The sequence below is a fragment of the Drosophila virilis genome, chromosome 3 (genome assembly GCF_030788295.1).
Source record: "Drosophila virilis strain 15010-1051.87 chromosome 3, Dvir_AGI_RSII-ME, whole genome shotgun sequence".
NCBI lineage: Eukaryota > Metazoa > Arthropoda > Insecta > Diptera > Drosophilidae > Drosophila > Drosophila virilis.
Window position 1 is genome coordinate 506240 of NC_091545.1, and position 26481 is coordinate 532720.

The window sequence follows — 26481 nt, forward strand, 5'->3', positions numbered from 1 at the left end:
TGTGGGGAGATATGACGTTCCAAAACGACAGAACTCCGCGCGGAGATATGACGTTCCAAAACTACATAACGTCATATCTCCGTGCGGAGTTATGTCGTTTTGGAACGTTATATCTCCGCGCGGAGTTATGTCGTTTTGGAACGTCATATCTCCGCGCCCATCTGTAGCCCATCGATATTGAATTTCTCTGAATGCCATTTTATAGTAGGGATCCGTACGAATTCAAAAAGGTATAACATTTCAAAATCAGACGATTTTTACGGGAGATATTCAATAAAAATCATCGAAAAAGTTTTGATTTTTGAACCGACCCTGATTTTGAAAAAAACAACGTGATGATTTGGAACGTCATATCTCCGCGCGGAGTTATGTCGTTTTGGAACGTCATATCTCCGCGCGGAGTTATGTCGTTTTGGAACGTCATATCTCCGCGCGGAGTTATGTCGTTTTGGAACGTCATATCTCCGCGCGGAGTTATGTCGTTTTGGAATGTCATATCTCCGCGCGGAGTTATGTCGTTTTGAACCGACCCTGATTTTGAAAAAAACAACGTGATGATTTGGAACGTCATATCTCCGCGCGGAGTTATGTCGTCTTGGAACGTCATATCTCCGCGCGGAGTTATGTCGTTTTGGAACGTCATATCTCCGCGCGGAGTTATGTCGTTTTGGAACGTCATATCTCCGCGCGGAGTTATGTCGTTTTGGAACGTCATATCTCCGCGCGGAGTAATATCGTTTTGGAACGTCATATCTCCGCGCGGAGTTATATCGTTTAGGAACGTCATATATCCCCGCGGAGCTATTACCCGAGATATTTTGTCGTTTGGAACGTCATATCTCCGCGCGGAGTTATGTCGTTTTGGAACGTCATATCTCCGCGCGGAGCTATGTCGTTTTGGAACGTCATATCTCCCCACGGAGCTATTACCCGAGATATTATGTCGTTTGGAACGTCATATCTCCGCGCGGAGTTATGTCGTTTTGGAACGTCATATCTCCGCGCGGAGTTATGTCGTTTTGGAACGTCATATATCCCCGCGGAGCTATTACCCGAGATATTTTGTCGTTTGGAACGTCATATCTCCGCGCGGAGTTATGTCGTTTTGGAACTTCATATCTCTGCGCGGAGTTATGTCGTTTTGGAACGTCATATCTCCGCGCGGAGTTATGTCGTTTCGAAACGTCATATCTCCCCACGAAGCTATTACCCGAGATATTATGTCATTTGGAACGTCATATCTCCACGCGGAGTTATGTCGTTTTGGAACGTCATATCTCCGCGCGGAGTTATGTCGTTTTGGAACGTCATATCTCCGCGCGCAGTTATGTCGTTTTGGAACGTCATATCTCCGCGCGGAGTTATGTCGTTTTGGAACGTCATATCTCCCCGCGGAGCTATTACCCGAGATATTAAAAAAAAAATAATCGAAAAGTTTCGATTTTCGCACCGACCTCTATTTTTAAAAAATAGCGTGATGTAACCCCATGTCATTTTGTCATGGAAAAAGTTTTGATTTTTGAACCGACCCTAATTTTGAAAAAAAAAAACGTGATGTAACCCCTTGATTTTTGGTCGATTTTGGTCAAATTTTAGATATTTATTTTTTCCTACCTATCGATTTTTAATTTCTTCGAACGCCAATTGATAGTAGGGATCCGTACGAGTTTAAAAAGGTATAACATTTTAAAATCAGACGATATTTAAAAAAATCATCAAAAAAATCATTTTGAACCGACCCCGATTTTGAAAAAAAATGTGATGTGACCTTGGTCTATTTTGCTAAAAATTTAGATTTTCATTGTTTTTATGGCAATAGATTATCAAAAAAGCTTGACTTTACAAGCGATTCGTTATTCGGTGAACTTTTTTTAACCCATGGATTTTTTAAATGTATGCATTTAAATGAATGCATAATGGAATAAGACTTCCTGTTGATAAAGAATATTTATGCTCTTTGTGGTCGCAGATGTTTTCTTCTGCCTGTCATATTTTCACTCATTTTCACTACTCATTCAGAGTACAAAAATGCGAACTATACACAAAAAATTGCACAATTATAAATCAAGAGACAATCCTTCATGTCCAAAATTCCATTCTCACTTAATCACATTATGATTGCGATCAATCACACATAGACATACACAATAAAATAGCCGGCATTTTGAGCGAAGTCCGCACAATTTGTAGAAATACCTCAAGTTCTTTGGGCACATACTCACACTTATCATCTTTGCTCATATTGTCGAAGTGTGCGTCTCTTTATTGTTTTTTGAACAGTGTTTTAACGCGCTCAATCACTCACATCAATCAGTCCGTCAGTCTTTCACAAATTCACAAATTAGTTGACTTTTTGGGGGCGGGGGACTTGAGCTGAGTATTGTCTGACGGGTCTGGGTTAGCCGCGGTAACTGAAAGCCAATCGTGTGCCGTGTGCCACACGATTTATCTACGAAAACTCCAAGATAATGACTAACTTTTGTTTTTGGACAAAACACTCAGAGAGAGCGAGAGTGTGTATATTATATTGTATTGTATATCATTTTCCTGATAGGCAACCAAACAATTTCCGAGCACCTCTCACACCTGAGATAACTGCAATACTAGTATTACGAGAACCAGGGCTTTTTATCAGCTCGAACTGAACGCGGAGGCGTGTGGGTGCCCTCTGATTTCATTAACTTGTAGAATTGTCTGAATGTAATATAAGTAACTAAGAATACACCCTGTATACACAAATACATATACAGATAGCGTGTTGTAATATTATTTGGCATACGCGCTTATTGCTTTTTATTCTGGTTGCCTCTCTTATTTTTGACAGATTATCAGATACGACAGACCTTACTCCAAAGAAGACAAGTGGGCCGCTTCAGTAACGGCTATCAGTACCCTACAATAGATCAGTTTAGCTCTTTTGATTGACAGATTTTTTAATTGGATTATAAAAATGGAACGTTGAATAAAATGCGGATGGGTTAGAAATATCGTCAGAGAGTTTAGTAAGAAATAATACTTATATATAAAATGCAGAGTGAAAAAATACAAATACAATAATTCTGCGCAAGTTACCAAAGTTTAATTTCATAAATTTCAATTCAAGTATAATTTAATTTACAGATTTTTAAATTGGATCATAAAAATCGAAAGTTATATAAAATGAGGGTTAGTTGCAATTATCGTACAATAGCTTAGTTAGAAATATCGTAAGCTATCTTGGTATTCTTACGTATATCGTAAGATAGCTTAGTTAAATATATCGTAAGGTAGCTTAGTTTCAAATATCGTAAGTGCAGAGTAAAAAATTACAAATATAATTTTCCTCAAGGTTTTCATTCCTGTGTGATTGTTAATTGAGCTGCGAGTTTTTTGATTTTTGGAACTGTCTTCATATGATAAGCTGCAGGCAGAATGGCGACACTTTGCCAATATTTGTATCTGAAGATAGCTCATAATACACCCGTTTGTTATGTACTCGGTAATGAGTAATGCTTGATCAGATTTAACGGGAGACACTCTGTTCAAAATAAGATAGGAAAAGATCGTCGAGCATTACTCAGTATCTTCTGACTGTTGCTAATAATTTGCAATAATCCATGTTGTCAGCTGGCTTTTAGACCCTACCTAAATCGCACTTGGCTTAAGATATGAGGGCCAAGTGCTTATCTTTTGGAATTCACCTTTGCTGTTGTTTTGGGGCCAAGATTTGTCACGTGATTTGCAACTGTTTTGGCCTCAAAAAGAATTTGCTATCAGTAATCGGGGCTAGCACATTAATTAAATTAAATTTCGTGATTGCGGATGTCTCGGTTAGATTAAAGACACATTGCCGGGCATGGTGCATGGACCTTTCTTCCATTTTATTGAGCTCGAAATGAAAATAGCATTAGGAAATAAACGAGCTAAGTCCGAATATCTGAAGTGTCGTCGCACCTGCCGTCTCTGCTGCCCAAAAATAAGCGATCTGTTTAGCAAACTATAAAAACTGAAAGCTGCAGCCCATGTCTAGCGTTTGGCGACACGCAAAAGGCGGCCATGTCTAAATTTAGACATTTTTCAGTTCAAAAGTGCGGGCCGCATATAAATTGCAATATGCACAGCAAATTTCTTGGCCAGATCACGTATACGCCGTGTGAGCGGCTGGTAACTAATTGCTTATTATTGCCCAATTATCGTTTAACGAAGATAGAAGGGTTTTATTTACTTGCTTAAATAATTACATGTATGAATATCTGATAATAATATAGCAATGTGCATTGGTTATTTATGGCTGGATTACGTATACGCCGCGAAGACCAGAAGATCTGCGTGGATTTAATATATATCTACAAAATATAAAATATATTTATTTGTTCCCTTTACTTACCATTAATTTCGACATCTGTAAAGGGTTTCTTTTTAACGGGCTATTGTTGCAAAGAAATATGCAATATATGAATGTAAAATCAAATCAATATTTCGCTCGCTTATTTACCTTTGTAGCACGTTTGCCCAGCAGCGCTGTTCCCAGCATCTACAAAACAAATCAAAAATAAATAGATTTCCAATAAATTAAATACAATTCTTAGTTTTTAGTAAACATACTATGAAAAGTTAGCTGCGATTAAAGTGCTTAGCATACTTTTAAGCGCAAGTAGAAATGTTTAAATGGGCTTTAGAACAGAAGCAAATAAATCGTAAATTTAAAATTAACTTGGCAAACGAGGCATGTGTTTACTGTGCTGTATTTTTATATATTTTCATTTTTGACAATTCGTTTATTACGTCGTTATTTGGGATCCCATTTGGATCTTCGTGCTGTAAACGCTATTTCAGTTTCGCAGTAAATTTAGTTTCGCGTCAAGAATTTGTGGTATTTGTTGTGTGCTTAAGTTAAAAACTAAAATGGGTCACAGACAAAAAATGACCATAACAAGCTGAGTACAAAATAACAATTTTCACATGTTAATCACTTATGAATAATTATTGAAAAATAATAAAAGTAGCCAGTAATAAAAACTATCTAAAAATTACAACATATAAGTATTAGACTAAGTGTGAGACTGCAATTTACTTATATTTATTGTAGCTGTTCCTTGACGCTTCTAAAATTTGATTATGACAATCACCTTAATAATATGAAAATATTTAAATTTATAAACATTACGCATTAAAGTCGGTCACAAGCCAGTTGCTCATCAGTATGCATGAGGCCGGGCCCTAATTGACGTTGACATAAATCCAGTGTGCCAAAAGAGACTCCCTTTTTTTACTCACGTATTCGAATAGTAAAAAATAAACAATTTAATAGATTTATGAATTTTTAATCATATTGTTTTGTGACACATTCAAGTATTTATTGTGCCCTTTCTCATAAGTTTCATAGTTTGTTTTCCTTCGTTTTCTACTCGAATAAAATATTTAATTTAAGTAATAAAAATCTTGAACAGTTTAGCGAGACACTGAATATATGTATTTCAAAACATTGTAAAAGTTTGATCTAAACAATTGTTTATAATAAAAATGATAATAATTTTTAGAATTATCAGCCTGCTTTGCGTCACATCGTATTCTCTACAACGCGCTCTTTTCGAAATAAATGGCAGCAATAAGCTAATAATCGCTTTTGTTTATATGGGTGCACAGAGTGAATTTTTGTTTAAACACTCGGTTTTTTAATGCCAAAAAAAAACATTGAGCAGCCCTGACTGACGACGTATCCAAGTGCAAATTAAGAAGCCATTATGCACATTTTTGTTATAATAAAATTTAATGGGCGCAATTTTTAAACACATACACAAATATTGTGAAGATCGATCTGTATTTTATTCGATTTAAATAAGACGGTACGAATTTAGAGCGAGAATCTTAGCAGAATCTTTGTTGGGTCCATATTGAGCACAAGACGGGAAAATTGGAAAAATAATAGACAAAGCTTTGCGAAACTAATATAAGGCTGAGCTTATTTAATGATGATTATTAATTTGTTATGCCACTCATATAAAAAAAAAAACAATCTCTATATATAAAAGTGTTTGACCTGACTGACTGGCTGATTGGTGATCAACGGACAGCCCAAACCGTAAGAGATAGGAAACTGAAATTTTCATTGTAGTTACCTTATGTGATGAAGGTGCACTTTAAACGGGATTTCGGAAAATTCCAACTGCAAGTTTGCAAAAAACACTGAACACTGAAAACGTTTGTATGAATCTTTTTTGTTCACCATTCGACCGACCTTAAACTCAATTTCAAAGTTCTTTGTTTAAATTCCTTTGAGGAGTGTTTCCCCCTTTTTGGGAAATCCATCCCTCCTTGGTGGAAATGAGGGTCAAAGATTTGGTGGGTGATGTTTTCATTATAATAATAATATTCATTTTGGGGGATCTACATAAGAAATCATTTGAGTGGTTTTTCACATTTTTTACAAAATCTAAACTCCTTCGGTGGAAAGTTCATTTTAAAGATTATTTATTTGTAAATTTTTTCAAAGCTCTACATTAGAATATAATAAATCATGTTTTAACGATTTGGGAAATTCCACTCGCAGCAGTGGTAAATTACAGAAAACGATTGAATGAAAGTTGTTTGTTTACCGTTCGATCTGTTTCAAAATCCTTTTCAAAGCTTTTTGAGAACATTTATTTTATACATATGTAGGCAATGCTTACATACTTACATACGGGTAATCTTTTCAAGCAGAAAATATATACTATATACCTTGACAGAATACTGCTCTTGACAATAGGTAATCAAGGCCTTTGTTGATATTGTTGACAGACAGGCTTCCTTTGTTAATTTTTTATAACTTTAAAAACTTTACGCAATAAAAAAAATTGAAATATATTAAGAAAGTGCGTCCTTCTTACTGGGAGCTAAACAAGCTATTAATTATTGTGCCAACAGACTTTGAACATTATTTATCGAAATCAACAATTAATATTTACACACGTATTAAAAATGCATTGTAAACACGAAACACTTTTAGTACCTTCCAGTCGGAGGCTGCAACCAATTTAATAAATATTTACACAATTGTTGGCAGGCTTCTGCAGTTCGGTTGGGGTTCAATGCGATTCAGGTTAGCAGGAAAACATGGAAGATATAGTTTCTATGAAAGGTTTCCCTTCTGTGTGCTACTCACCTTCAGCTGCTGACGTAGTCCGCTCATTGGGCTCATTCAATATTGATAAAAGAAAGAGCGAAAGTGGGAGAGAGAGAGATAACAAGAGCAAACAGGGAATCGGTGTCGGCAACGGTGGCGTATGCGTAATATTTATATTTGCCCTACTTTTGATTGATTTCTCGGTGGCTGTGCTCAAATTTAAAAACAGTCTTGCTTTGCCAGCGTGTGTCCAAACGATGTGTATTTAATTCATTTATTTAAAAATTTGGAAAATTTTTGTTAATTATTTTACAGTTTTCTTTTTCACTTCCCACTTGGTTTATTTCTTTTAAGTGTATTTTAATTAGCTTAATGCGCCGTGTGCAAGCAATAAAAATATTTCACAAATTGTTGTTAGAAAAGTAAAAGTCAAAAACAAATGAAGCTCAAACTTTATTGAATAATTATTAATAATTAATATTAATAACGCTTTAACTGCGGTCCAAATGTTCACACTATACACTTTTTTATTTGTTTCACTTTTTAGCTTTTCTTCGAGACGCGCGCGTTCTATTTGACGATCGTCTCGCAACGAAGTCCCAAACAAAATTGAGCATTTCGTTTGCCGTCAGCCAGAAATGTTGGCGAAACAACAACTAAAATACATACAAAATGTGGGCGCGAGACAAGCCAACAAATAATACAACAAAAATAATACTAATAAAATAAGAGAAATGTTGCTGCAAACAAAAACAGCTCGAAAAGCCAGACAGTTTGTTGCTGCTTTTCAAAAATTCTGAAATATCTCTCATTTTGTTGTTGCGTTTGTGATTTTTGTTAATTTTCTTTTCTGATTTACTCAATTTTCTTTGGGTTGTGTTTTTTCCCCCATTTACTATTTTGTTGTCAGCACATGCAGCTGGTACGAAAAGTACGAGTCTTCTATATGCACTCGGATTTAAAGTATTCATTTTTTTTTTTGTTAGTCAACTGTGTGTACGTATCTGATGGATACATAGGTATATTATATAGGTTGGCTATTTAGAAAACATAGAGCACAATAAAACTGTCTGGGAATATTCTGAAATCTTTTGTTCCTCAAAGTACATCATATAAATCCAGTTGTTTTCTTTTTTTTTTTTAATATATATTTATCTGCGCGATTAATTGAGTCCACCACCCTGAGATTTCTAGGTGAAAGTCGAACAACATGAAAAATATATATACAACATGTTTTTCCCAACTGACTGACTTATTGATTGACTGTCTGCCTGGAAAATTGATGAAAAACGTCAAAATTATGGTTTTCGACAGACTTCCAAAGGTGAAAAATTGGTGGAAAATAGAAAAGAACTTTTCTAGATTTGTGTGAAATTGTATTTATGAAAATCTCACTCAAAACTAGACTCAAAAATGTCTCATATTAGAAACGAAATCGAAGAAATTGTGCTAAATTGTGATATTAGAAAATTGTGTATTCTATGTTAATTAAACTTTTAACATTCAATTTGTACAATGAATGAATTGAATAATTACGAAGAAATTAATAAATAAATATTGATATATATTTTTTTGAAAGCTAAATAACTTAATAACTTAATCAGACATCCTTTTTCCGAGGTATTCGAATTTTATATATATATTACTTGCACTCGTAAAACTCTTAAGTATACGATGGTTGCTTTTCGAGCAGTCCCTAATAGTATATAGTCAAGCTGTCAAAACATTTGATGTTCACATGTTAGTAACAGGCCATACAACTAGGATGCTTAAATTAATTTAAATACGTGCATAATTTAGTTCAATATTCCGAGCATAGTGCGTTTAGGTTGGGCAGCTTTTTTTGGCGGCGCATGCTGCGTATGAGCTATTTTTAAGCAGTTGTCGTGGGGCAACAAGGCGAACATTAAATACGCAAAGAAACTTGCCAAAGTGCATCATGCATGGAAGCCAGGGAGTGAGATCAGAAATAAATGGAAACCAAAGAAAGAAGTAGCCTTTTATTTAAGCGGCTGTCGTTGGATGTCGCAACACGTGGCGTATACGCAATATATCACGTGCCGTAACACGCTGAAGCTGTTGTTATTTGGAATGCATTCAAATGGAGTATGCTGTGATAAATAGTGAGATATTGCCGACAAATCTCTGACCTTCTATGTACACACAATCAAATGTTTAAATTGTTTACAAACTGAACTTAACTTTTGTGCCAGGAATTAGAACATTACTCAATAATTGTAGTATAATCATGTTCAATAATAATAGTTCATTCAATAAATTGTTGCAAAGATATACGTCATGTTCCACTGTCGTTGCCGGCCGACGAATACGATATGATTGGTTGAACGAGCGTTAACAATTCTATTATCAGCTTATTAGTATCAATATCATTCATTATATCAGAATTCTTGCTTTACTCTGAACTGACACTTGAATAGTTGTGTGCGTATCGTAAGAAAAAGATGCGAATAATATGCGACACGCATTGAACTAACCATGCCGTGAAATGTGAGTCAAAAGAGCTCATTGCATTAATGAAAAAAAAATTAAATACATATATATGTACATATAAATATAATATATATACGTCTTGTTCATATTATTGATATAAAAAACCGTCGTGATGTGCCATCCAAAAAATTTTTTGATTACCCTGAACCCGTTGCAAATGCATGAAAGGGGTATATTGTTTTGTAGCAAATATATGTGACGGGTAGAAGAAGACATAAAGTATATATTTTTTTGTTCAGCATGAACGGTGACTGCAATATCCTAATTACACGCAAAGGTCGTTAAATTCAAATCATCGATAATTTCACCAAATCGATAAGATTTGATATTGACAGCCTATTTTTTGTACATTTGGGTTCGGCGTCAACAGGAGAGTCGATCTAGCTATCTGTCTATAAGTATAAAAGCGTCGATATCAGTAAATATAAGATCCAAAGTTGTTCTATTGCATGAAAAGTCCAGGTTAGAATTCCACGAAATCGATAAGAATTGATATCGACAGCCCGGTTTTTGAAAAGTTGTTTAAAACCAAGAGAATAATCAGGTATCAGGTATATATCTATATATATATATATATCTATATATCTATATATCTATATATCTATATATCTATATATCTATATATCTATATATCTTTATATCTATATATCTATATCAATATCTATATCTAACTCTAAGTACACACAGCTCCCGAATATTTTGCTTAGTGGTAGCCTGGCTTCGGTTTCTCTAAAAATGAAAACCTTCTTTCCTGGAGGTATAGTACATAGTTTTGGTAATTGCACACATTTGGCTGCTTGCTTGTGTGCATGTGTCCATGTGTGACTGTGTGTGTATATGTAAAGAAAGTTTAAAATGGTTGCAACAGCAGTTGGCGGTGGTCCTAGGGTATCTCCTTGTCGTATATTCCCAACTAGTGCACTGCTATGTGCTTCTCATGCTGTTTTTTGCGTTTACCAATGATTTATTTTCATCTTTTGCTGGCGCTGCTAATATTCGTTCAATATAAATATTTACAGTTTATTTTTGAACAAATTGTACAAAATAGAACTAATAGTTGTATATATACAGATATATATATATATATATATATATATATCGTTATGATCGCGTTAGATAAATATTATGAAATTGTCTGTGTACATTATATGGATTATATATACAGTGGCTCCCAGTAATTTTAACGAGTACATTAAATAATCTATAGGAAGCTTTAAAAACTTAATAAAAATATACAGCAAGATCTCAAATATGGCTGGCATACGTTAGTTTTTTACAATTTTTTCAAATTGAGAAATTGACCAAAATTACGCCACAGCTTAACCAAAAGTTGGTTAATGCCAACAAGGCTCAAGATGATAATTAAAAAATTTGTAATTTAAAATTTAATTTATTAAATAGTTGAACTAGCTGTCACTGCTTTAAGATGATTTTATGTTATTTTTTGAATTGTTTTTATATTTAAAAATAAAATATATGAAGTCATATTTTAGGACTTGAAACAACTATTTAAAAATCTGCATTTATATTATTTGAATATCTTTCTCAACTTAGTTCTTATAGCTTCCTTAAAATTCTTTTTTACCAGTTTTTGTACCTGGTTGAAATAATCTGTGAGCCACTGTATATATATATATATATATATGTTTATATATACGCATATACGACACACACACACATACACTGGAGCACCCACACACGCAAACGCACACACAGACAAGACTCTGGTTATATGGGGAAGTTGACAATGCGCTTAAATTGAAGGCATTTAAATGAACAACATGGGAGACATTTAATAAGTGAGTTATAGTTGCGTGGATTTGAATCAGCTCAGAATAATAATAATATTTAAACGATTAGCAGATAATTGAACTAATTGCTGCCAAACGAAGCGTAATTACGTTAAAGGTTTTATGCAAAACATGTTTTGACAATTTTTGATTTTTCCAAGTGCTCTCACGGACTAAACTGCACTTACGGCAAACGGATGCTCGGTATTTGTCTCCGGATCAGCCAATTTGGCTCAAGATACGCGACACTTGGCCCGCTTTTAAAAACACACTCAAAAAAGTTTAGTTGAATTGTTCAAATTAAAATGCAGCAACGGAAAACGGCGATCATCCAAACGGGAGCACCGTCCAAACGCAAATGATCAACATTCACATTCGTTTGTCACCCGAATCTCTGCTCCGTCGTCGCCGTCGTGTCTGTACGGCTGTACGGTTGGCGTTGATGAGGTCGTGGGCGTGTAGTAGAAGGTGTGTGTACAATTGTCGGATAATACATTGTACTAAGGTTTATTTGTCTCGTTGCTTTCAAAACCGATTGCTTGTTTTTCCGCAATTCTCACATTATGTTTTAATCACTTATTTATTGCCAAGCAGTGGAAATTTTCAATTGAAAATTTTCCAAAATTGCACTTTTTAACGAATTAAGACGTAATACAATTCAAAAATACCAAACCACAATTGAAATTAAATATCGAATAAGGTATATTCGCACTGATTAATATTACGCAACACATGCTCGTGATTTAATAGCGTGTTTAATACTTGAAATTTTACCATCTTAGTCACATTAACTATCCACTGTCTTTTTGTGCTGATGCAACAGCAATTTATAAATTTTCCCTTTAGCATTCATTAATTAAAATCCTTTCTTAGCTCTAATAATTGTAATGGGTTTTTGCCTGTGATAATATATGTTAAAATTGAAAATTCTCAATCGATTAGTTGTGCGCTAGACTAACAATATGAGCTACAGACCTATGCTAAAATATCACATAATTTGGATATTGTCTTTGTGCTGGGTATGAGTAAAAACCTCCTTAATGTATTCGTATATGCTTCATATGGATTTGTAATAAAATAGTCTCCTGTCATATGGAAGCTATTGTGTCTAGTTTTCCTTAAAGCTAACTTATTTTGCTTGAAGCCTAAAAAGCATTTGTTGTAGCAGTTCCATATTAATTGTTCAGTTATCGTATCATAGACTTACACCTGCTGCAAATAGCGATATGCAACGGCTGAGTCGTAGCCACTTCGATAATTACTTTCACTAAGCTTAACATATTGACCCAAGAAGTTGATGACCAAAGTACTTCGGCAAACGTTGTGCAAATAGCCCAGCAGATAGGGCGTAAGAACCGTGCCAACAATGTAGGCCAGCTGCGGTATGCGGTCTGTATGGTCGTAGAAGGGCCAAATCCAATATCCTCGTCGCACAGCGTCCCTCGTATGATGCGTAATAAATGCACAAAGCAGGGCGCCCAGAAGCAAGCTGCTGCGGAAGTAATTCAGGCACGCGGTGCATATATAAAATAACAGCATGGCCAGCACAATGCTTGAGCAGTGCAAGAATGGCCGTCGCGACAGATTGGTGGCATCCTGTAAATTACAAAAAATGTTTATGACATGAAAAAACGGCTCTCTTCGGCAAGCCGAAGATGGAACACTCTTGTTGAGAAGAAAAGTGAAGCTCCTATTTGTAATGTTTGGTGCGAATATAGCTATAGAACTACATGCCTTAGAGGTTGGTTTAAACATGGCTCTGAAACAGAGAATAAGAAGATTCTTTTAAATTAAGATTAGTTTCTATGACAAGTTGTTAATAGGCAGACGGACATCACTATATCTGCTCGGCTACTAACACAAATCCGGATAATATTTACTTTAAGTACATGGACCTTAGCTGCTAACTTGTACATGAGTAGATAAGATCGTCTGCATCTCACCTCCAAGTAGAGCGAGCGCGCCTCTATAAAATGATCCAGATCAATAAACGAGGAGACCACAAAGCAGCTGAAAATCAATATCCAGCCGAATAGCTGAGTTGTGCGCTCATAGAACTGCATGGCAAATGCGATGCCCGTCAGAGCGCCAATCGCGGCATGCGTGGCATTGTCTGCCAGGGCCTTCAGCAGCGGATGCTGTGTCAGCTCCACGAAATTGTCGCCGAGCAGGCACGTTATTATCACCAGCGTGGTGAGCACAATGCGCAAATAGACCATTGTGTGGCAGTGGGGCATCGATTGGTTAGCTGAACTCTGCACCTTGCCCTTTGACACCGTATTGGACCTGTAATCGTTTCAGTTTTGGACGGAAGCGATATTCAGATTTTTGTTGTTGATGGAAATTTCTGTTTGTGTTAAATATGTAAATCAGTCTGGCAACTGTTAGGCAATGCACTCGTTTTCTTCGTCACTCACGTGTTTTAGCGTCCTTGCGCCGCGTGCACAGACAACAACTGCAATGCAGCTGGGTGACGGCGACTCCTGGAGGGTTGCAAGTACACGTACACCATTGCGTTGACTCGGCGAATGCTAGCAACAACAAGCGGCATATTATTGTGTCTGAATGTTTTGATTTGTCGAACAGACGTGAAGTGGGCGGCGGCAGTAGCAAAAACATCTGGCAGCACTGCATTTAATCGTCGTGTGGTCACCCTGAAAACGCAACAGCTGTTTAGTACGCGCAAAAATTTAGCACAGTTGAAAAAAATGAGTTTAGTACATGATTATGTTGCTTGTCTAAATTGAAAACTTATTTTTAAATAAATGGAAATTTTCCATAAATTCAACGCAATTGACTTTTCGATGGCGTTGCTTACAAACAAATGGTAGTGGAATTTCCCATACGAGTGCTTTTCATAAAGTCTAAAAAGCTCTCTCTCTCTCTCTCTCTTCACACAGATGATGCATATGTATGTGTGGGTAGTGATAACATCTCGCCTTGCACTTGTGTTCGATTTAAATTCCCGCACAGTTACCTGCTAATTATGCACCTGCTCTAATAGCTATATTATATTGTTTTGCTATTAAGTTAACTAAAAAAAACATGTGTATATATCATATATTCGCTCTTAAAACTCAATATGGAAGGGATAGTTTTTGCTTTTGACGGCATGCTCCATTTTGATAAGACGCTCGCCCGTGTTGTATGTGTCCAGGATCGCGTGATCCCCAGCATCCAGTTTGAAGTCGAAGATGTTGAAGTTCTCTTCAATACGTTTTGGATTGGATGACTTTGGCAGCGGCACGGTTCCAATTTCGATCTATAATTAAATGGATGTTAATCGAAATACTACTTTGTACTACTTTCAGTTTTAGAGAGTTACCAGGTAACGCAGCACCACCTGCGCCGCAGACTTCTTGTACTTGTCGGCAATGGCCTGCACCTTTGCGTCGTAGATGAAGTTCGGTTGCTTCTTGGCGGGATCCGGCCTTCCCAGGGGACAATAGGCGGTAACCACAATATCGTGCTGCTTGCACAACGCGATCAGTTTCTTCTGGTTAAGCGCCGGATGACATTCGATCTGTGGAGGAATATATATGGTAAGTGCATAATATTGATAACTCAGCTTGCCTTACCTGGTTGTGAATTGGCTTGATTTTGCAGTTGGCCAAGAGGCGCGTCAGTTGCTCGGAATTGAAATTGGAAACGCCAATGCTCTTCGTCAAGCCGAGCTCGACAAGCTTCTCCATGGCAAGCCAAGTGTCTAGGTAATCCACGTCGCTGAGAAGACAAAATAGCTTAATGGGGAGGATTGACTAGGAGAGAGACTCACCTGAGTTCCACCTCGCCCTTGGCGTCCGTGGGCATCAGCTCTGTGTCGCCGCGATAAACATACGAGTACGGCCAATGCATCAGGTAGAGATCCAAATACTCTAGTCCAAAGTTGGCCAGGGTCTTGCGGCAGGCATACTCCACCCTCTCCGGCTCATGGAAGTGCGACCAAAGCTATTAAATAAATGAAACTAAATTTACTCCAACCAAATCTCTAGATACTCACCTTTGTGGTTATGAAGATGTCCTCGCGCTTGATGACGCCCTCGGCGATCTTCTGGCGCACCGCTTGGCCCACCTCGGCCTCGTTCTCGTAGAAGTAGGCGGTGTCTATGTGCCGATAGCCGACGTCAATCGCATGCAGCGTAGCCCGCTCGCAATCCCCGCCTAATGACTGTCAACGTTTTGAGCAATTGTGATAAGCCCTATCAATAGGGAATCTAAATATCACCTACCGTATAAGTGCCCAGGCCAATTGCTTGGATTATGGTGCCGTTATTGTGCTTAACATATGTTGCCTTGTTTCCCGCCGACATCTTGCGTTCACTCTCGTTCAGCTGCTTTTCAACTGTTGCTCGCAAACTGCGCACTCTAGACTTTTATTGCCCAAAGCTCTTCGACAAAAGCTTTGCGTGTTTTAAAAAGCTTTACGTGTACTAGATGATCGAGTGCAGACGAATTCTGCACACTCTACAAAATAAAATAATTAAGTAATAATAATAATAAAAGTAAAAACAAAATAATAATAATTATAATGATAATAATAATAGTAATAATAATAATAATAATAATAATAATAATATTAATAATAACAATAATAATAATAAGTTTACGTTAGGGTAAACTATAATTGAAATGAAATTGATATTTATTTAACCTTATACATTATGTATACATTAGTTAAACTACAATTAATATAGACTTTATGTAGCTTTTACGGAACACCTTATATATTGCAGTACTTGGCAGTGTTGGCAGACTTTAAAAAGGTAGCGAAATCCAATGTTGTAAATAATTTAAAATAAAGCTGGCTTAGCTTGACAATAAATATGCTAAAAACAGCCAAATATAGCTGTAAAATACTTGCCGTAGCGCAATCCATTGTTGACGAAAAACAAGCGGGTGAACTGAATAAGCTCAATTTGGTAATAAATAGACACAATACAGCTAAATTTAGAAGGAAACTATTTTCAAGCTTAATTCAATGCTGTAAATAGTAACAAGAAGCTGAGTTAGCTTGGCTTGGCACAATTTGGCAATAAATAGGTTAAACTTAGCTGGAAAATACTTGCTTGGCTTTATACCGTTATTGAGCAGGCGCATGCTTTATCAGCTGAAATGATTTGGAATCGAAACAACATCTGTTATTCAAAGTGTGACAAACGGAAGAGTCGTAGTCCTTGCAGCCGACGTCGTCACATGCCAGCACATTGGTCACAATTAGAGCACATTGAAGCAATCAATTGGGTAAGTTATAAATCTGAAATGTGTTCATTTATTTAGTTTAAAAAGAAAATCTGTAATCGTTAAATCGTGTGTGAAGATGAATTTTCCAACTTTCTAAAAGTTACTACGCAGAAAAGTTTGCGTCCCATCTATAAATAAACTTTGGGTATACATATATACTATATACACAAACTTTGTCTTTAAATCTACGCAATTGCCTTTAATTATTACAATTGTTTTTGAAAAATTCGTTTAGTTAAATTAAAAAAGAGAAGAAGAAGAAAAAAGTGCAGCTGAAAATTATTGTATTGTAATTTTTTAGTATACGCAGCACGCCTACAACTGCGCATGCCCCAGACCCATAGCCAATCCCAGACCCAGTCTCCTACATATTTGAGGCCGAGACGCAGCAGCAGAGCAGCAGCAGGTGACAGCGACACCGGCAGCGACGTCGACGGCGACGCCTCAGTGCTATAGGAAAAGTCAAGGCTATCGAGTTGATTTCTTTGGACATGGCCACCGTGGCACACGGCTGCAGTAGTCCGCGGCAGCGTTCCTGCAACGGCAGCAGCTCACCTGGCGGACAGCACGGGTCGACACCCGCGATGTACACAACGATGCCGAAATATACTCGCACCGCCAGCCAGACGCTCTACGCGACAAGCCAGCAGCTCTTTGGCGGAGGAGGAGTCGGGATGCCCGGCGAGTATAATGGACACGGTGGGTTGTATATGGCCACGGGCAGCATGTCGCAGCGTCCGCTGTCGGCGTCGGCTTTGCCGGAGACGGCGACGGGTTGCCGCAATTACTGGAGCCAGGGCCAGAGCCAGAGCCAGGGTCAGCCGGGTCCGGGTTCGTTTTATCACAGCAGCGGCAGACACTTTAATTACAACAAACGCAAGTCTGCCGTGGAACTGCTGGCCGAATCGAAGCCCTTCTACATCAAGTCCGACGCGGTCTTCGAGCGACTGCAGCAGTCCAGCTATCGCGGCGGAGGCAATGGCGCCGGAGCAGGAGTCAAGCGCGGACGCCGGCCGGAAGAGGGACACTACGGTGCCGCGTACGACGAGCTGGAGGATAGGCGCTACATCAGCCTGACCAGGCAGCAGCAGCAGCAGGCGCAGTTACAGCAGCAATACAGTCTGCACAATCATCACCAGCATCACCATCACAGGCACAATCCCGGCCAGGCCATGCACGGCCAGACGAGGGAACGGCCCGGTGCGGCGGTTAACAACAACCTGCTACAGCACAAGCTGCGCATGCTGCTAGGCTCGGAGGCAGGCAAGGAGCGCGCTGGCACGATCCGACGCCATGAGCTGGGTGACGCCAATCCGGAGCTGCTGCTGGCCGGCGAGGAGGAGAGTACCGCGCTGAGGATTCCGCCGCCGCTTTACCTGCCCGCGCATGCCTTCGGGAGCAGGGACAACACCTATGGCGGCGGCTATCCTAGCGAGCCGAACAGCGTCGGCGAGGAGCCGCTGGTGCTCACCGAGAACTACAGACCAATCAGTCCGCCAGCCGAGTACGCAGCCAAGTCGAGCCAGGCTCACAACGAGCGTTACAGGTGAGTCGAGCAGTCGGACGCAGCTCTTTCACTGAATGTTTGTTTCTCTCCCGGACAGGTACAACTATCAACGCTCGTACTCGCACTCGCACGAGGTAGCCATTCCGGACGAGCGTGCTCCGTACACGGCGGGCGAGTTTAACATCAATAGCCACAAATCTCTGCCGGATTTGCACACGCAGATCAGCCGGCACTCACCGCACAGCGAGATACTGAGCTGCTGCAGCCGGGGCAATCGCTCCATCAAGTCCGCGGGGGAGTCGTCCATTAATCGCGACTCCGGCGGCAGCTCCGGCCACTATACGCACCGCAGCGAGCCGTGCTATAAGCGGCAGCGCGAAACTAATCCGGGCACCGCCAGTGGCACGATTAAGAACTGCTGCAATCTGGTGGCCACCACACGGCGGGATAGCGGCTCCTCCACGCAGCACAGCGCCAACTCGTACTGCGGCTATGTGACTCCCGCCGGACGCAACATGGATTGCCTGGACTGCCGCTGCAAGCCGGACACAGCGCCGAGCTTTGATCAAGCGGCCGCCGATTACTTGCTTAATTTCACGCCCACGCCGGAGGTTCCGGAGGCGTTCCAGGATGATTATACACCGACGCCGCCGTCGCCGCGTCTCAAGACCCAAACGCCGCGTTACTCGAGCTCCTCCAGCCAGCAGCTACACACCAGCTCCCAAGGCTACACGAGCATCAACCATTCGCAGAGCTCCCTGGCACAGAGTCCCGGCTCGGCACCGTCCGTGGACGACATTAGCCCGCCGCCCATACAATTCAAACGGCAGCGTTGCATTCGCTTCAAGAATCGCAACCGGCTACCCGTCCAACCACGCACCTCACCCATCAACCAGGTGATGGAGTGTCTCAGCGGGGGCGGCGGCGGATCGGCGGGCTACAAGCGCAACGTGGATCACGAGAATGTTTTCTTCCCCAAGGGTTTTTCGGCGGACGGCTATGCAAGCCAGTCGGCCGCCATGGACATGGAGCGGGAGGCATTGAACGCCAGCATATCCGAGCTGGAGAAGTTCTTTGATCGGTTGGGCCTGAACGACGAGGCGTTCCACGAGCTCTACAGCCAGCCCCGGCGGCAACACAATCCCGAAACCGATTCGGATGACTCCAGCACCGTGTTCTTCTCAGACCACAGCACCGTGGACTCGATGCGACTGCCGGACAGCACCGAGACACAGCCGCAAACTACCCAGCCCTATCGGCCCTCGGAGCCGCCATCAATCGTGGAGCGCAATGCAAGAATCATCAAGTGGCTGTGCAACTGCAAGAAGACGCAGTGCGCCTGAGTATGCGCCGGATCTTATAGTCGACCATAGCCGTAAATTTGATATTGTTCTTTAGATATGAGTAATTTTACCCTCTAGTCCCCACCAGAAGTACAAGCGCGGGCTCAAATCTGAGTTAAACTTGATCGAATGAATATCTGCGGGTTTGATGAATCGTTAGCTCGCTACTCAAAAGCTCGCTCCGTTTACGCTTAAATCGGTTGAGTTTCTGAGTTGGATACGAATCGATTAATCAGGGCAAGGCTCCAATTGTACAACTGAATTGCCGCTTATTACTCGTATGAATCTGCGTTTGGTCATTTTTTTCTGCCACGTTTTGCAGACACAATTAAATAATAATCGTATTACTAATCGTCTAGCAAAATGATAGGTCATATTACTCGTTTACATAAAGGTATTATTAGAATGAATTATTGTACAATTACCTCTCGTAACGTGCATATATCGTAAACATATAAACTTGCCCACTACTTATACACATATATGTATGTAGTTGCCAAAAGAAAAAAAAAAAAAAAACAAATTAAAAGTACTCGTAAAGAAATTGAACCTACCTATTTATGTGAGTGTAAAATGGTTTGCATGATTAATAAAGATTAACTATTATCAAAACAATATTTAATATATTTTTGTTCAAATCTGTGTGGGAGGCCTGGGGAATCTCTGAGAAGCTAGAGCAAGCATCTGAACGCGTAGATCTCGGAAAGCAAATGATCCAGAGAAAGGGAATTTTTTGGATGCCTTATTTTAACTCTGCGTTTCATAAAGATCGGACAATAAAACACCCATTTATTCAGGAACACATTCTCCATAATGTAGGGCTAAGTGAAGGCGTTTTGTCTGTATGAGTATACGTCATAATTTATAATTACCTTCCGAGTGAAAAATCTGAATGCGTAGATACGTAGATACTATACGATCCGGAGAATGGGAACTTGAAATATATATTGTCTCTTTTGATAACATATTTTAATTCTGCGTTTCATAGAGATCGGACAATAAATGGGTTTTGTCTGTTTGAGTATACGACATAATGTATAGTGACCCACTAAGTTCGCGCATTGTTCAGCGCCCTTATTTGGGAGCATAATGGAACAGATGTGTGCCATAAAGCTGCACTAGCCGACAATGGGTCGGATGGGGTTATAAAAGCAACAGATAGATGGGTCAGTCGCATAAGAGTCAACCGGAAATTGTTGAGATGCATAAAGTTCTATTTGTAGCTGTTGTCTTGAGCGTACTTGGGCTGGTAAGCTTCAAATGTGGATGCAATTATTTCTATTCTCTTAAATAAATTTGTACTTCTTAACACGACTAGGCCTTGGGTCATACGGTGAGTATTATAGATAGTTACTAATCAGATCAGGAGCTTATACATATTTTAACCATATGATGAATCTTCACGAAACCCTCAAGCCGAAGACTCCTAAGCCAGGTGATGGCGGTGGATCCGGAGGTGGTGGATCTGGAGGTGGTTGGTCTGGAGGTGGCTCATGCCCCAGGCCATCCCCTGAGGTTATAAGAGTAAGTTCCGGGCGGAATATAAAATTGCATATTAGTTGAGAAAAAACAACATATTGACAATTGCATTTTAGTGCATGCAAGAATGGGCGTGTCGGCAAGTCATACGCCTGGATCTGCGGTAAGTATTGCGATTGCTGGCAAGGATTACCAATTCTTACGTCTCCGTCTCCTCAGCTGTCTCCTCAATCTGAATGGCAACAATTTGCTGGGCAGTCTGGTCAACGTGCACGGGGTAACCGGTGGAGCTGGAGGTGCTGGCGCTGGAGGTGCTGGAATTCTGAACACCCTCCTGAATGGCAAATAGAGAGCTAGCCCGAAAATGTATGCACATTAAACCAATAAAAATCCAAAGCAGAGCCATCGAATCCCATTTGGATGGACCGTGTTAATGGCCAGCCAATAATAATAAGAGCAGGCGATAATCGTTCCACATAACACTTAACTCGATTATTGTTTAAGCGCTCGTTTTGGACCAGCCAATTAAGTGGCCAGCAATTTTCGAATTAGCCAGCAATCCAATAGATGCTTCTCACCTTTAACCAGAGCCAGGTGGGAGGTTGGGGGCTGCCCTTAAAGCCTGACATTCGCACAAAGTCGCAAATCATTGAAGCATATGCAATTATTCATTTTGAGCTTGAATGCGCTCGAACGCACACATAGCTACACGAACTCCGAACTACTCCTAGGCTAGCTCCTCCTCGGGCAGCTCCTGCTGCTAAAGGAAGCAAATTTAAATTCAGCAGCAGTTCTTAAACGACAGGCAGCTTAAAAATCGCTTTTACTATGCGTAGTTTTTTCCGTTTTGTTTTTTTCGTTTTACGTTTTTTTTATCATTTATATTTTCTTGCCTTTTTGTTATACCCTGTAGCCATTAAAGTTGGCTTAAAGGGTGTGATGAATTTCTTCTTCGCTTTTCCGTCGATCTAGACATATCAGTTTGGCGTAAACTCTTCCCACTTTTTTTAATACTAAAGATTATTATTATTATATATTATATATTGTATATTATATATTATATATTATATATATATATATTATATATTATATATTATATATTATATATTATATATTATATATTATATATTATATATTATATATTATATATTATATATTATATATTATATATTATATATTTTGTTGGATATCTTCGAGCTATGCACTCCTGATAATGGCCAGTTGATTGCCAGCCGTTTGGCCAAATTGTGTGTGGTTCTTTTTCATTTGGCTGATTTCGTTGCGGCCAGATCGCATCCTATTTTAGCTTAATCCGTCACTTGCATCGACAGCTCAATAGTCTGTTGGCAACTTCAATTTCCTTTGCCCTTTTATAATTAACTTTATGTGTATGTATTTAGTTTTATTGCTCGTTAGACAGCCTAGCCGCCAGCCCACAGCCCCCAGCCAAGGACAATGAAACAACAATTTGTGGCCCGAAGCACCGCAATGTGTGTAGGCTATTTTGGAAGTGTCTCAGCCACAGCTGAAGCCCAAGCCACAAGCACAGCCATCGGCATCGCCATCGCCATTTCCCATTGCCAGCACAGCCGTCGCCATTATATTAATTACAAACGTTTGCGACGCCGCATCCCGGGCCACATCTTCATCTCCAGAGCCAGTTCATGTCTCGCTAATGGGTCAAAACAAGTAAATCACACGCAAAGCTCTAAGGCGATTTGGCCAACGAGTTGCGAGGAGAGACGGCTGCCAAGCAGTTAACGAGCTGTCCCCCTGCTCAGCAGCCCTTCAGAATAAGCTCCAACATTTCATAAGTTTCAAATACATTCGAATAACTGAGTATTTAAAGAATAAACTCAAATAACTTGGTATTTATAGAATTAAGTCTAGCAACTCAAGAGAAACATTTGAGTCACATTTGCTCAGCAGCTCACAGAATGAACTCTGGTAAATCATAAGTTTTAGAGACATTCGAATCAATCGGTATGTGAAGAATGACCTCTAGTATCTCATAAGTTTCAAATACATTTGAATCACTTGGTATTTAAGGAATACACTCGAATCACTTGGTATTTATAGATTAAGCTCTAGTATCTCAAAAGTATGACAAACACTTGAGTCACTCGGTATTTATTCAATTGAATTATGCGTCCTTCGATTTAATGGCATCAAAACTGGCTATATCCGATTCTGTTGAGCTGTTTGTGCTCGCCGCCTCGGCCAAAGCTGGTTGATTGGTTGTCGACACTTCCGTAATAAGGTTCTGTGGCAATGGTCGATTAAGGAAAAAACTCTTAAATTCAACATTTAGTTGGCGTTTTGCTTTTGGCTGTCCCTCACCTCTGCCCGAAGGGGCTGGACGCTGTCCTCCTTAAAGGCCTCCGCCAGGCCGGGATGTATATTGCTGAGAGCCTCATCCCCATGGCGTATGTAGACTGGCACATGACCCTTGCGTGGCTCCAGAACCTGATAGGGCGCAGCTAAGAAAAATTTAATTACAAGCCATTAAATCATTGCCTTGCCAGCTCTTGCCAGCTCTTTGCCAGCTCTTTGCCAGCTCTTTGCCTTATCAGCCTGGTAATCTTCAATGACATACACCCGGAAACCTTGAATCACGGCGCGCAGCGACAACGTAATTATGACTAACGAGCTGAGAGTTCAGAGCTGAAGCTGTTGTTGTTTCTGGAGTGAGAGGCAGCCCCTTCGCTCTCTACGCCCATGCACACAGTTGGGTTTTTAGAAATTAAAAAACCAGTTTCAAACAATAGAAACGTGAACAGATGTGCAATAATAATGAAAGCAATTCGTACAATTATGCCCAACTTATGCGATTTTTATATTTAAATTTATTTGAGGCTACTCACCTTTGGTGAAAATGCACACAGCCAGCATAATCAGAGCGATAAGAATGCAGCTCATATACTTAGACATCGTTGGTAGATATTTTAATTAGCGTAGGGAGAGATTTCAGTGGGATATACTATGTGTTGTTCACAACCTGCCTGTAGACCCGAGACTGCGATCGCACAGCATCTGTGCTTAAAATTTATATATCCGCAATTTCGTTCTAAGCGAACCAAGCCGCAAGCTTCATACTCCTCGCTCCACACGCACCACGATTCTCCCGTTCATCTCTCGGCAACTCTTCTTTCCAGCCCGCTTCACAGCCAGTGCTGCCAAATTAGCTTAAACTAACGCTAAAAATAACCTAAAAATAAAAATAAAATAAATCAAAAAAAAATAAAAATAGCAAAAATAATCTAAAGGTGCAAGGTTGACCATGGGACTTGCCTTCGAATTAAACGATTTTCCAATCTAGAGGGTATTCATAAGAAAGAAGTTTGACATGCGCGAGTCGGCAACAGGTTCAAACATACGATTAGTTCGAACGTACGATTAGTTCGAACACAACCGAAATAGACATGTCTTAACCGAGCTCGATCAGATCGGGCTTAAATTTTAAGTTTAATGAACGATTTTTTAATCTAGTAGGTGCTCATAATAACGTACTTCGATCAGCTCAAGGTGGCAACAGCTTAAACGTACGGTTAGCTCGTACACAGCCGTTATAGTCATATTCGAACTGAGCTCGAACATGTTTGAATCGAGCTCGATCAGACCGAGCTTATATTTATTTGCGATTAAGTCAACCTTATAGCTGAAATATTTGTTTGAGTATCCAAACATGAAGCAATTTTGAATTTTAAATAAACAAATTTAGTTGGAAAACAGCTGAATTGGCAGCACTGTTCACATCGGCAGCAGCTTGAGATAAGCTCCAGCAACAATAAATTTTGCTTGGCATATTACTCATGGGCAGATGATGATGATGATGTTTGATGATGATGGCTGTAATGAAGCTGTCGGCATTGGCTAACTTTTCTGTTGCGGGAGATTTTCTCGCGCTGCAACTTTTGCTTGGAGCTCAAGGCGGAATCGGAGCTGGAGACGGTGTTTAGTGGCCTGTGGCGTTATCCACTCTGTGGCTATAAAGCAGTTGCCACCGCTTCTTTAAATTCAAATGCTTCTGTTTTTGTACTTTTTTATTTGCAACTTTTTTGTTTCAAATTAATTGGGTCGTTAGAGAAGCCATTTGCGCGGGTTCCTCTGTGCACTTTTTTTTTTCTTTGTATGTTGCCCTTCTTTCTTTGTTCGCTGTTGAATTGTTTGCCCACTTTCGTTTTTGTTGAATGTATTCAAATCGAGAAATTGCTGACATCTGTAGGGCGCGAACCCTGTGAGTGTCAATCTGACTATGTCTATGACAAGAGAAATCCGGATTGGGGCTAGGGGGCTATTCGGCTTGTTTGCCTACTTCGATTGTTCCGTTGAGCGCGTCCTTGGTACAATTCCATTTAGATGCACATCTACCACTGTGCACAAGTGGTATCTAAGGGCGCAGGATTTCAAATCGAATTGTTAAGCAAACATTCAAGAAAGTAAATATGTTTATGCCGAATCAAGCAATTTCATTTAAACATATCCATACACACACACATACACACACACACTCATACTACATTTTCGATTATGTCAGTTAAATATGTTCGAGTGTTGACTTGATTTGTGCATTTGTCTCTTAGCAGCCGAATTAATATTTGAATTAATGCATAGTTAATAATCTGAGCTGACATAAGGCACACCATGTTATTTAAATGTATATGCAACATGTTACTGAGGAGAGACAGCCAGCGAATATTCTTTGTTATCCTTCAAGTTTCACTTGATTCAACGAAGCTGCAAGCCCACCATAAATGATTTATTTCGACAAAGTGCAGTCAAGGTTTGACTAATTTTAACCCAATCAGACGGGCTCCATTCAAATTTGATTTGCAACTTCGATTAAAAGAAAAATTACTCACAAAACGATGGTTCGACTCAAGGCTCACAATAATGCTTCGCCTTAGCCCGGTTTGATTAAAAACCTTTATAAGAGAGAAAATTAAAGAAACATATTAAATGATTTTTTTCATGGTTTGTACCAAGGCTCCTCTTTAAAGTTCAGGACAGGTTATTCAGGTTAAGATTCGGCATTTTTGAACCATATTTAAGGTTCAATTCATAGTTGAGTATTAGGAAGACATTCGTATTTTCGACCATTATTAGATAAAAAAATAAAATAAATAATTAAAAGATATAAATAACATAAAATAAATAAATTTAATAATTTAAATAAATAAGTAAAATTAACAAAAATGTGAAACTCTTTGTTAAAACGATTAGGAATACATTTTATTTGCCGCCCTTATTACGAGAAAATGGAAACATTTTGTTCCAAAATTGAGCAGCACCATGTTAAAAGCAATGTGCAATTTGTTCTCTGTCGTTTATTTAATATTTGTATGTATTTTATGTTTAATGTTTAGTATGTATTTTTATTTTCCGAGGCTCTAAAAATAGTTACATGGCTGCACTAATGTGTGTGTGTAGCTATAATAAGTAACTATACCTAATTAATATTATTTCCTTTTTCGGATTTTACTTGTGTTCTGTTTATTCGTTTAATTATTTTTATTCTTTATACTC

At 39.3% G+C, this 26481-nt stretch overlaps 6 protein-coding genes across 12 annotated transcripts in view; 2 read left to right on the plus strand and 4 right to left on the minus strand.

The window, feature by feature from the left end:
• Eip63F-1 (Ecdysone-induced protein 63F 1) overlaps nucleotides 1-12653 on the minus strand; it is a 100314-nt gene extending 87661 nt beyond the window's left edge. The window contains exons 1-3 of one of the 6 annotated variants that reach the window (XM_032435590.2): nucleotides 12593-12653; nucleotides 4475-4513; nucleotides 4367-4406 (exon numbers count right to left, since the gene is read on the minus strand). In XM_032435590.2, coding sequence (XP_032291481.1) covers nucleotides 4367-4406; nucleotides 4475-4513 — 79 coding nt within the window. In that variant the 5' untranslated portion in view covers nucleotides 12593-12653. Of the gene's footprint in view, nucleotides 1-2222; nucleotides 2421-4366; nucleotides 4407-4474; nucleotides 4514-4584; nucleotides 4689-6699; nucleotides 6718-7123; nucleotides 7663-11573; nucleotides 11784-12592 lie in introns of those variants that run through there. The other 5 variants (XM_032435588.2, XM_032435587.2, XM_070208511.1 and 2 more) reach the window with 5 other exon arrangements.
• LOC6636919 (transmembrane protein 267) lies at nucleotides 12097-14276 on the minus strand. The gene is made up of 3 exons (XM_032435586.2): nucleotides 13803-14276; nucleotides 13329-13732; nucleotides 12097-12981 (listed from the first exon to the last, which is right to left on the minus strand). Exons 2-3 carry the CDS (start codon nucleotides 13620-13622, stop codon nucleotides 12589-12591), a joined length of 687 nt encoding a protein of 228 aa, XP_032291477.1. The 5' UTR covers nucleotides 13623-13732; nucleotides 13803-14276; the 3' UTR covers nucleotides 12097-12588.
• A 155-nt stretch (nucleotides 14277-14431) lies between these two features.
• Nucleotides 14432-15767, minus strand: LOC6636923 (aldo-keto reductase family 1 member B1). The gene is made up of 6 exons (XM_002060342.4): nucleotides 15615-15767; nucleotides 15386-15553; nucleotides 15161-15333; nucleotides 14964-15108; nucleotides 14711-14908; nucleotides 14432-14647 (listed from the first exon to the last, which is right to left on the minus strand). The coding sequence occupies exons 1-6, from the start codon at nucleotides 15693-15695 to the stop codon at nucleotides 14456-14458; spliced, it is 957 nt and encodes a 318-aa protein (XP_002060378.1). The 5' UTR covers nucleotides 15696-15767; the 3' UTR covers nucleotides 14432-14455.
• Nucleotides 15768-16456: 689 nt separating this feature from the next.
• On the plus strand, nucleotides 16457-20093 carry LOC6636921 (uncharacterized). 2 transcript variants are annotated; one of them, XM_070208510.1, is made up of 4 exons: nucleotides 16457-16626; nucleotides 16928-18172; nucleotides 18231-19508; nucleotides 19565-20093. In XM_070208510.1, exons 2-3 carry the CDS (start codon nucleotides 17118-17120, stop codon nucleotides 19474-19476), a joined length of 2301 nt encoding a protein of 766 aa, XP_070064611.1. In that variant the 5' UTR covers nucleotides 16457-16626; nucleotides 16928-17117; the 3' UTR covers nucleotides 19477-19508; nucleotides 19565-20093. The 2 variants fall into 2 exon arrangements, with proteins under 2 accessions (XP_070064611.1, XP_002060377.1); XM_002060341.4 differs by having other exon boundaries at nucleotides 16458-16626; nucleotides 18231-20093.
• A 504-nt stretch (nucleotides 20094-20597) lies between these two features.
• On the plus strand, nucleotides 20598-21365 carry LOC6636920 (uncharacterized). The gene is made up of 5 exons (XM_002060340.3): nucleotides 20598-20725; nucleotides 20795-20809; nucleotides 20893-21000; nucleotides 21072-21118; nucleotides 21175-21365. Exons 1-5 carry the CDS (start codon nucleotides 20639-20641, stop codon nucleotides 21302-21304), a joined length of 387 nt encoding a protein of 128 aa, XP_002060376.2. The 5' UTR covers nucleotides 20598-20638; the 3' UTR covers nucleotides 21305-21365.
• Nucleotides 21366-23027: 1662 nt separating this feature from the next.
• Nucleotides 23028-23983, minus strand: LOC6636922 (uncharacterized). The gene is made up of 3 exons (XM_002060339.4): nucleotides 23820-23983; nucleotides 23296-23435; nucleotides 23028-23218 (listed from the first exon to the last, which is right to left on the minus strand). Exons 1-3 carry the CDS (start codon nucleotides 23884-23886, stop codon nucleotides 23099-23101), a joined length of 327 nt encoding a protein of 108 aa, XP_002060375.1. The 5' UTR covers nucleotides 23887-23983; the 3' UTR covers nucleotides 23028-23098.
• Between the last annotated feature and the right edge of the window lie 2498 nt (nucleotides 23984-26481).